The 10,087-nt window shown below is 67.1% G+C and overlaps 1 protein-coding gene across 4 annotated transcripts; it reads right to left on the minus strand.

Annotated features, from left to right (window-relative positions):
- Positions 1-2,154: 2,154 nt before the first annotated feature.
- Positions 2,155-7,994, minus strand: LOC112617846 (matrix remodeling-associated protein 8). 4 transcript variants are annotated; one of them, XM_025374508.1, is made up of 10 exons: positions 7,665-7,994; positions 5,883-5,906; positions 4,782-5,084; positions 4,554-4,655; positions 4,007-4,477; positions 3,681-3,836; positions 3,520-3,559; positions 3,357-3,433; positions 3,175-3,273; positions 2,155-2,697 (listed from the first exon to the last, which is right to left on the minus strand). In XM_025374508.1, the coding sequence occupies exons 1-10, from the start codon at positions 7,711-7,713 to the stop codon at positions 2,489-2,491; spliced, it is 1,530 nt and encodes a 509-aa protein (XP_025230293.1). In that variant the 5' UTR covers positions 7,714-7,994; the 3' UTR covers positions 2,155-2,488. The 4 variants fall into 4 exon arrangements, with proteins under 4 accessions (XP_025230293.1, XP_025230292.1, XP_025230294.1 ...); XM_025374509.1 differs by lacking the exon at positions 2,155-2,697 and adding an exon at positions 2,771-2,962 and having other exon boundaries at positions 3,175-3,255; XM_025374507.1 differs by having other exon boundaries at positions 2,155-3,255.
- Between the last annotated feature and the right edge of the window lie 2,093 nt (positions 7,995-10,087).

The following is a 10,087-nucleotide window of genomic DNA, read 5'->3' on the forward strand; positions in this document are numbered from 1 at the left end:
GGCCCCCGGGCGCCCCCGCTTGACCGCCCAGGCCCCGGCCGCCGCCCCCGGCTCCCGCGCGCGTCTCGACTGCTGCCCCGCGGCCCGCGGCCGCCCATCCGCCCCCGACCCGGGAGCGGCGCGAGGGACGCAGCACGGAGGGCGCGCTCAGCCCCGCCGCCCTCCCGCCTGCGCCCCTCGGGCCGCGCCGTTAAAGGGACCGCCCGGCCCGCGGCCCTGAGCGTGGCCGCGGGGGGGCGCCCGAGCGCGCGGCGATGACGTCACGGGAGCGCGCGGCGGGGGGCGGGGCGTCGCTGCGCAGGCGCAGGCGCAGACGCAGGCGATCCTCGCTCGCCCCGCCCCGGGCCCCCCCCCCGCACTTGGGCCCGCGTTCCCCTGTGCTCGGGCGCCCGCGACACTCGCCGGTGCATCCCCGCGCGGCCTGGCTCTGGGCCCGTGGACGCCAGGGTGCTCGGGGCGGGTGGAGGGACCTCGGGGACGCCGGGTGCGCGGCGCTGAGGTGGCGGCCGGTCCCTCTGCGCCCCCGCGAAGGCGCCCGACTCGCATGCCCTCTGCCGGGTCCCACGGGGTCGGACGCAGGCCGAGGGGATGCGGGGCGCGCGTGGGCGCGGGCGTGCACGGACGCGTCGGAGCGCGCGGCGGCGGGAGGGATTTCGTCCTGGGGTCCTCCGCAGGGCAGGGGAGACTTCCGAGCCTTCCCCTGAGGCCGCGGGGCGTCCGCGCTCGCTCCTCCGGGGCCCGCGGGGCTGGAGGCCTTCCCAGCCTGACCCCAGCAGGAAGCGCGGAGGCCACTAGAGGGCGGCCCAGGATGGGGAGAGTGAGGCGGGGGCCTGGACGGGGCTGGCGCGGTGGGGCCCCTTGGGCCCCGTCCCCAGGAAGCCGGCAGGAGTCTGGGACTTTCGCATCTATCCGGCCCTGACGATGCCCGCGCCGGCTCAGAGAGAAACCCATCAGTGTAGGCGCCGGTGGTTGACGGTCGGCTTGGGCCTGGGGTCCTGAACCTGCACCCCGGCTCTGAGTGGGAGAGCTGTGGCGTCCGCTCAGCCAAGCCCGGCCAGCTCAGCCGCCAGCCCCCTCTGCCTGGAGCCTGGGCCACCTTCCCACCAGCCCTTGTTTTCCCCAGAGGTCGGAAGCCCCCCACGGGGCTATCTGTTGAGGCCCCAGGGAGGGAGGAAGCCCGTACCCGCCCTGAGGGCCAGACCCATGTTCCCCAGGCTAGACACAGGTGGCCACAGAGCAGGGGAGGAACCACACAGGTGCAGGGGCCTGACCCCAGCCCAAGTCTCAAGAGAGGCTGGAAGCCAGAGGCCTGAGGCCAGTCCAGGTGCTGATGCCTATGTGGTCTGGTTGGGGCCCTGCCAGGAGCAGCCCTGTCCAGTGATGGTGAGGCCGGAGGCCAGAAGGGGGTGCATTTTCAAGCCACACCTCCCCAGACCAGCCTCCCTTCCTCCCAACCTGTGCTGCTGTGGGATCCTTGTGGGCAACCATCACCCTTTCCCACCCCCACTCCTGGGAGGACAGGAGGATGGAGTTGGGTGGTGATGCCGGCTTCAAGAAGCAGCACTTAGTCGCTGGTCTGTGCTGCCAGGAGCCCAGGCCACTGGCCTTCCTGATCCCACCACTCGTCCCACCACCCAAACTTGTGCTGAGATCCTGTGCCCGGCACTGATGCCTGAGTGGGAAAGGATTCTAGGGCCAGATCCGTGCTGGCCTGGCGAGGACTCTCTTGGAGCCACCCTGCTGCCTCGGGCTGTCTCTGCCGGAGCCTCCTTGCTCCTGCCCCCTTTGCAAGTGTCTGACCCGTATCCCGCTACTTCCGCCCGCCATCCGTCTGCCTCTCCGAGAGCTGTGCTCCCACGGTCTCCTCTCTGTCCTCAGCCACCGCCACGTCCCCCTTCCCCACATCCAGGTCAGCCATCAAGGGAATATGAACTCCTCCACGACCAGAAGCATGCCACACAGAACTAACTCAAATGACCCCTTCCCAGGACACCAACTCCCAGAGGACCCAGACCCAGACCTTTCAGCCCAAGGAATGGGATGATGTCAGGGGCTTCAGGTGGAGATGAAGACGACGTGGGCATTCCCAGGCCCAGACTCGTGCCTTGCCCACCCCTAGGAGACGGAGTTTCAGAAGCATACCTGGGCCAAGTCTAAAAATCAGATGGGGCTTTTATTGTGATGGTGGCAGGTCCACCAGCAGGTGCAAATGTGGGGTGCTGAGAGTGGCAACATAGGCCACCCCAAGCCACCTTCACCCCCTCCCCTGTTCTCAGCCAGTACAGAAGCCAAATGTGGCCCCAGCCCTAGACACTAGCCTAGGCAGAGTCCAAGGGAGGGGTGTCAGGGTCAGAAGTCACAGGGAGCCCAGTGACTGTCAAGGTGGCTGAGAGCAAGGCTAGGGTAGGGGTGGAAGCAGAGAAACGGCGGGGGGTGCAGCCCCAGGTGGCCCAAAGCAGTAGAGGGGCAAGGGCTGGCATTCACCAAGTCACCAGGTCCCTGGGGAGAACAGATGGTGCCTGGAGTCCTGCATGGTACAGGCGGAGGAGCCCTCGGGAGCTCTCGACGGCGGGCAGCACCCCAGGAGGAGTGGGACTCCTGCCCTGAGGCTGACCCCAGTTTTGGGGCTGCCAGATTCTGATGGGAGTGTCTTCCAGGAATGTCTTCCAGCCCCCAGTGGGCAGAGCCCAGGAGGGTCTGAGGGCATGCTGGGCATCAGTGGGATTTTGGTTGTGTCTGGGCTGAGCAGGGCCACCCGTGAGCAAAGGCCGAAGGGGTGGGGGCTGTGCTGCCACTTCTGCATATGCCCAGACCAAATTCCAGGAAAGCGGGACCAGCCGCTGGAAGGGGGTGAGCCCGGGAGCACCAGGAGATGCCCCGAGGGGCACAGACAGGAAAGATGCAGCTGCTGGCCCAGCCAGGAGCCCAGGGTCCCCCTATTTGCAGTACTCCTTCCGGAACCCTGGAAGCCAAGGGCGCCAACGGGTCGGCGTCTGTTCTCCACCCTCATCACAGTGGGAGACGCAGGGCAGACCCCCAGCAGGACTCCCCAGGGACTTCGGAGCCTGAGGTGGCAGGGGCCCTGGGCCTGACTGGTGTCTGCCCTTGGGGGTCCTGGATGAGGTGGAATGGGGATGGGCAGGGCTCTGAGATGGGCTGAGGTAGCCCACTCACCTTTGTCTAGGTCGATGTACTTGGCAGGGAGGGGGCTGTGGGCCAGCTCTGCCCTCTCCTTCAAGATGTTGTTTTTGTAATCTGTGGGAGGAGAGCAGGCTGAGGTACCCTCTCCCAGGATGCACTTCCCAGCCCAGGCCTGGGAGCCGCGCCAGGGCCTTGGTGTCCCAGCACCGCCTCACCTAGCTGGATGTCCTCACTCCTGTAAAGTGTCTGGTCCCCTGCAGCCACAGCGAACTCCGCCAAATTCACATCCTTCCTGGAGGGCGAGAGTGGGAGGAGGTTACAGCTGGGTGGGGTGGAGGGGGTCCTGGTCCCCAGGAGGGCTGGGAGGGGGGTACTCACCCCTTTGACTTTCCCGACTTCTGGTCCGAGTATTCGTAGCCTGGGAAGGAGACTCACATTGGGGGCAGTGCCGCCCCCTCCGCAGGTCCCCCAGCCCAGAGGACCGCCCTCCCGCCCACCTCAGTCTCCTGGGGCCGCTGGCTCTGCCGGGGCAGCCTCACCTCCGCGGCGCCTGCGGGCGGCCAGGAGGACGGTGACCAGCAGCAGGATGAAGAGCAGCAGCGTGGCCAGCACGTAGCCCAGCTGCTGGAAGAAGTGGGCTCGGCTCTCGGGGACGATGACGTTTATGACGTTGTGGCCGCGAGCCAGTGTGGGGTCTGCGGGGGGCGCAGGGTGGGAGCGGCGTCAGGCACCAGCAAGACCTGTGCCCCGACCCAGGCCACGGCCCCTGCTGGGCTCCGCGGGCCTCCGGCAAGGGACAGCGGGCGCAGGGCAACCCCAAGTGGGGTGGGCTCCCGCCTTTCCGGGTCCCGGGGCGGCCCTTCACCTGGACCTGGGGCGCCGCTGTGGCTGGAGCCGTTGCCCGGAGAGCCCCGGGGGGGCGGCTCCGCGTGGGGTTCGGCGACCGTCAGGTGGAAGACGCGGCGTTCGTGCAGGCCGCAGTAGTGGTGGTGCAGGTGGCAGGAGTAGGTGCCCTCGTCGGCGGCCTCCAGCGGCTCGATGCGCAGCGAGAAGTCACCGCGCTCAAAGGCGTCTGCGCCCACGGCCACGCGGTCGCGCAGGAAAAGGGGCCCGTAGGCGCGGCGCTCGCCCGACGCGTACAGGTCCAGCAGGCGGTCCGCGCGGTCGTGCGGGACCCCGGGCGGCTGCCGATCCCAGTGCACCACCTGCTGCGCCTCCTCCACGTGCCGGTCGGTCCACATGTGCCCGCGGTTCACGCAAGTCAGGAGCGCGGGCGCGCCGCGCGCCACCGCCAACACCTCCTTCTCGCCGTCCCAGTAGGCGGGGGTGGCCGGGGCTGCGGAGGGGGCGCGGTCAGCGGCGCGCGGGCCCAGGCGCGGGGCGGGGGACGGGGGGTGGGGGGGCGCACTCACGGCCGTCGGTGACCTCCAGGCGGACGGCCAGGCTCTCGTAGAGGTGGCAGTAGTGGTGGTGCAGATTGCAGGTGTACAGCCCCGCGTCCGTCTCCTCCACCGCTGCACACCCAGGAGGAAGCCGCGCGTGAGCCTCGCGGTGCCCTCGACCCCGCGGCCCCGGCCCCCCTGCCCCGACCCCGCGGCCCCGGCCCCCCTGCCCCGACCCCGCGGCCCCGGCCCCCGCACCGCGGATGAGCAGCGAGAAGTTGCCGTCGTCGAAGGCTGAGGCCGAGAGCTCCAGGCGACCGCGGTCCCGCGCCTCGTACACGCGCTGCTCGCCCGCCGAGTACAAGTCCAGCAGGCGCCGCGCAGGGCCGCCCCCGGGGCCGCGCAGGTCCCAGTGGAGCACGCGCTGGCGGTCGTGCAGCCGGTCCTGGGTCCACACCATGCGCGGGCTCTGGCAGCGCAGCACCGCCCGGGCGCCCGCCGCCCAGCTCACCGCGGACTCGGACACCACGGAGCTGCCAGCAGCGGCGGGCACTGAGGACCCTGGTGGGGGAGGGGAGTCCGTGGGGGAGGGGCAGGCCCCCGAGGGCCCTGGTGGGGGAAGGTGAGTCATTGGGGGAGGGGAGGGCACCCGAGGGTTCTGATGGGGGAGGGGGAATCAGTGGGGGAGGGGTGTCGGTGGGGGAGGGGCGGACCCTAGGGCCCTGATGGGGGAGAGGGAGTCAGTGGGGGAGGGGAGGGTCCCTAGGCCCCGAGGCCCCTCGTGGTGGAGGGCGAGTCCCTGGGAGGGTGCATGCCCCCAAGGGCCCATGTGGGGGAAGGGGAATCACTGGGGGAGGGGGGCCCCCCAGGGCCCTGGTGGGGGTGGGGGAGTGAGTGGGGGAGTGGAGGGTCCCTGGGACCCTGGTGGGGGAGGGGGCATCTGTGGGGTGTGTGGGCCCCGGAGCCCCGTCATGGGGGAGGGGTATACCCCCAAGAACCCAGGTGGTGGAAGGGGAATCATTGGGGGAGGGGCGGCCCACTGAGGGCCCTGATTGGGGAGGGGGAGTTCATGGGGGAGTGGTGGGTCCCGAGGGCCATGGTAGGATAGGGGACTCAGTGGGAGTGGGGCAGGTCCCTGAGGGCCCTTGTTGGGGAAGGACAGTCAGTGGGGGAGGGGGAGGGCCCTGGAGGTCCCTGGTGGCGGAGGGGGCATCTGTGGGGGAGGGGTCGGCCCCAGGGCCCTGTGGGGGAGGAGGGTTAGTGAGGGAGGGAAGGGCTGAGGACCCCTCAGGGCAGGCCTGGCAAGACAGGAGGGCCTGAGGGGGAGGGGGATGGACAGCTGGGGCCAGGGTCACTTACCTGAGTGCAGAAGGACAGCAGAGCCTGGAATGAGAGGAGTGAGCTGTGAGGCCACCCACAGCCCCACCTGGCCCCGGGACCCCCACTTGGCCCCCATAGTCCCTCCTGTAGTCCCAGACAAAGTGGGTGCTGTGAGACCCACTTCGGTGCCGGGAGGGTGCCTCTCTACACAGCCCCGCATAGCCCTCCCTGCCACCCTGCTGGGCTGTGAACGGCACCTGCCCTTGGGGAGTGGGGAAGCCAGGGCATGGGTGTAGGCCAGGGCCAGGCCCCAAGCCAGCCGGTTCTGGGGTGTGTGTTTGTCACCGGGGCCACTCCACCTGGCTGCAGCCACGTCACCCAGAGCACCAACGAGGGTGGGTCTGTGGGATCCCCCACACTCCCTCCAGGGCTGTGCCCCAGCCCCCAAGGGTCCTTGGAGCCTCAGACGCTGGGGACCCCACACCACACCTAAGGCTCAGTGCAGCCCCTGCGGTGCTTCCACAGGGCAGAGGCCTGAAGGCTGAACGTGGGCCGTGACCCCGGCCGTCACCCCACAGGCCGGCATTCCTGCTTGCAGGGAACTCTCAGCATTTTAAGCTGCCTCAGCATCCACTGAGTCTAGGCTGGACTTCCTCCGATTGGAAGCCGGGCTGTCACCTGGGACAGTTTCCAGTTCACATCCCCTTTCCTCGAGCTGATCCACCCAGACGCCCCCCCTACACGGTGTCCCCTGGTGACCCCCCATGTCCCCACGGACTCCACGCCCCACATGGAATGTGCAGCCACACCGCAGAGACCCCGTACAGTTAGCATGGCCCCACGGGGCTCACGCCACTTGCCTTAAACCTACCAGTTAAAACTCCCTCGCCAGGCACAGTGGCTCACGCCTGTAATCCCAGCACTTTGGGAGGCTGAGGCAGGTGGATCACCTGAGGTCAGGAGTTCACCACCAGCCTGGCCAACATGGTGAAACCCTGTCTCTACTAAAAATACAAAAATTAGCCAGGCATGGTGGTGGTGGGCACCTATAGTCACAGCTACTTGGGAGGCTGAGGCAAGAAAATCACTTGAACCTGGGACGTGGAGGTTGCAGTGAGACAAGATCACACCACTGCACTCCAGCCTCCTTGGCGAGAGAGAATCTCCGTCCAAAAAAAAAATTCCTGAGGGAAACCTGTATGTAGAACGCCCTGGTCCCAGTAAAGGGTTGGCCTGGGGGTCCCTGTCTCTCTCCACTTTCCCTGGCCTCACAGCACTCTGTGCACCCCAGGGCCTGTGGGTGATCAGAACTGTGCTTCCATCCTGTGTCTCTTGATCACTGGGGGCTGCTCTCCCTCCCGTAGATCCTACATGAAAACTGCCCTAGAGATGTGGCTGAGAGCCTGGGAGCTTCCCAGAGGAATGTGCCTGGTCAGCAGGCCAGCCCAGGCCTGGGAGCGGAGGCTGGAACAGATCCCACAGTTCTCAGGTCCCCCCCATCACTGATCCACTCCCTAAACGGAGCCCCAGCAAGAGGGGGTGCAGGAAGGGCCCTGATGGAGACGCCACCCTGCCTGGGCCCCCAGCCCTCTCGGCCCTCTGGCCTCCAGCTCCCCAGCAAGGGGAGGCTGGCCAAGGTCTCACTGAAGACATCGCACCCTCCAGCAAGCAGCTGTCCCGAGATCCCCTAGACCCATCCTCTTCCCTGGTGGGGCCTTCCCACCCCTCCTGGCCCAAGCGCAGACGGGCGGTTTTGTCCGAAACGGACTCACGTAGCCCCACGTGCTGCCCCCTCCTCGCCTCCCGGGGCCCCACACTCACTCTGCAGAAGCGCAAGTTTCCACAGCAGGATTCGGGATGGCAGCGCCATGGCCCCCGCCCAGCCCAGGCTTTGTCCCACTCGGCTCTAAGTCTCTCTCCAGAAAAACAGCCCTACCCCCTTCCCCCTCCTTAGCACCCGCAGTGACATCACGGAGCCCTGGGCCTGTCTACAGTCTGGGGACCGCCCCCTCTGGCTCCTCCCGGGCCCCTTGGCCTCCCCCATCCTCGCTGGCCCGCTGGGGAGGGGCAGTGTGGGAGCAGAGGCCCAGCCCCTCACGGTCAGGCCTGGGGAGGGGGTAGTGACCCTACCCTTGGAGGGACAAGAAGGTCTGAGGGCGTGGGCGCCTGAGACCACATGAGCGTGTCTCACAGCTGGGAGCCTTCCGGGCCTGTGGTGCGGGGTTGGGACTGTTGGGTGAGTGGCCCCTTGGCCCCACCTCTGGCCTCCCCCCCACGTGAGACACCTCGGGGCAGGGTCTTCCCCTCAGCCTGTTCCAGGCCCCAGAAAGGCCTCCCAGCGCTGAGACTGCCCCCACCCACTGTGCACCCTGGTACCCTTCTTCAGACCAGATGGCCCTTCCAGCTCCAACCCTTGGCCGTGCGTGACCTTGGTTCCCGTCTCCTCTGGGGGGCACGGTGGGCTCTCTTAAGACAGGATGATGGATGCTGCGGGTCAGTAGTCCCCTTTATAACCTGGACAGTCAGCCAGGGAGGGGGGGCCCTGAGCACTGGGAGGCCTGGGGGTGAGCAGACCTCTCCTCTGCTGGCCCCATCCTCTGGGGCTGCCCACCTTTAAGGGCGCAGCCTGGTGTCCCTGAAACTAGGTGCCGGGTTACAGGGCTCCTGGAGGAAGGGGAGAGTGGGATCCCCACCACGGAAGGCACAAATTTGAAACTCTGGGAAAACTTAAAAAGTCACATAAACAAATGCGAAATAACAGCCTGCACTGTGTACCAAACCCAACTCCTTCTAATTAAGCAAACCTCAAGAAAAAAAAATCTGAACAACCACAACCACAAGAAACCCTCAGAGCATAGTTCAGCACGCCCACTTGGCGTGAGCTCTCCTTACAGGCCTCGGGGGCCCCGGGTTGGGGGGGCTTAACCCTGAACCCTGCTCTGGTCCCCAGGTCCTCAGACAGTGGGAAGCCCAGTCCCGATCAGAGTCTTGGTCTCAGGGCAAGGGGAGGGGGCTCTGCTGCTGCAGTGAAAGGGTGTGAGGGGCAACGGGCAGGACTCGGACCAACATAAGGATGCAAGACCCGCACCCCGGCCCGCCGAGGTCCGACCGTTTCCTCAGCAGGGTCCTGGCCCGGGAGGCGCCTTTCCAAACCGGCTTCAGGGCTGAACACATCCCACCACCCCCACTCGCTCCCTGGGCCTTTCATTCTGGAAAAACAAGCCCCACCTGGCTGGCCTCGAGGCCTCTGCTGGCCTCTCCTCCTGTTTTTCCAACTGGTTTGCATTAGTGCTGGCAGCTGCCCGCCCGCCCATGTCTGTCTCCATCGCACACCCTGGGGCCTTGGCCTCTGCTGTCTCTGTCTCCTTCTCTGGCTTCTTCCGTCACTCTCCCCGGTCCCTCTGTCCCCGTGGAGGGAGGAGGACAGCAGTTTGATGGGGGGCAGGGTTGGCCCTTTGGTCTGGGAGGGCTGAGAGGGGCGCCTGGTCCACACTGTGGCCTCAGGCCAGGGTTCGCCACACTGCGGGGCCGTCCCTCTCCGGGCAGTGGTCTCCAGCCACACTTTCGGGAGCCCAGCCAGCTGAGATGCAGGCCAGAGGCTGTCGTCTGAGAGGGCCCTGACCTCTGACAGGACCACCTGGGGGCAGCTGACCCCCCCCCGGGACCCTGGGCAAGGAGCAAAAGGCCGAAGAGGCCACCAGGCCCCTTCCCTGCCCCTCCCTGTCCGGCCCTCAGCAGGAAATAGCCACGGAGGAGAGCAGGCCCGGCAGTGACCAGGTCACCTGCTCCTCCCAGGGCCACTGACCTGTGTCCCTCCTGCCCCTTCCTGGGCCGGGACTGCGGAGCCTCTGCTCGCTGGGGGGACGGGGTGGGGGTTCTGCAGCGCCGTGGGCGTGTGACTTAATTCCCAGCCTGGCCTGGCGTTTTTCTCCCTCCAGGAAAGAGGACAAACCAGGACAAAACAAAGCCACTGGCATCACCGTGCTCTGGCTAAGCCCCCAGTCAAACCAGCGCCCTGGACCCTCCTCCGGGCCCCCCCCTCCGGGGCTGGGGTGGAGCGAGAGGGGTCAGCTGGCCCTACTGCCTGCACTGAGGACCTGATCTTGGCTGCCATTCCTGGTGACTTGGACATTCCAGGCAGCCCGGCTCATCGGGAAGAAAAACCACAGGCGCTCAGAGCCACAAGCAGCACAGCCAAGCCCGTGTTCACTCCCATGAGCATGCGCACACAGACACACACACAC

This window comes from Theropithecus gelada, unplaced genomic scaffold (genome assembly GCF_003255815.1).
Source record: "Theropithecus gelada isolate Dixy unplaced genomic scaffold, Tgel_1.0 HiC_scaffold_51, whole genome shotgun sequence".
NCBI classification, from domain to species: Eukaryota; Metazoa; Chordata; class Mammalia; order Primates; family Cercopithecidae; genus Theropithecus; species Theropithecus gelada.

Excerpts from the sequence above, each read along its gene's own strand:
- LOC112617846 (XM_025374507.1), bottom strand. The coding sequence starts at position 7,713 with ATGGCGCTGCCATCCCGAATCCTGCTGTGGAAACTTGCGCTTCTGCAG. Across the intron at positions 5,907-7,664 it reads GAAACTTGCGCTTCTGCAGA|GCTCTGCTGTCCTTCTGCAC; the intron begins GTGAGTGTGGGG and ends CTCTCATTCCAG. Across the intron at positions 3,256-3,356 it reads GAGTGAGGACATCCAGCTAG|ATTACAAAAACAACATCTTG; the intron begins GTGAGGCGGTGC and ends CTCCTCCCACAG.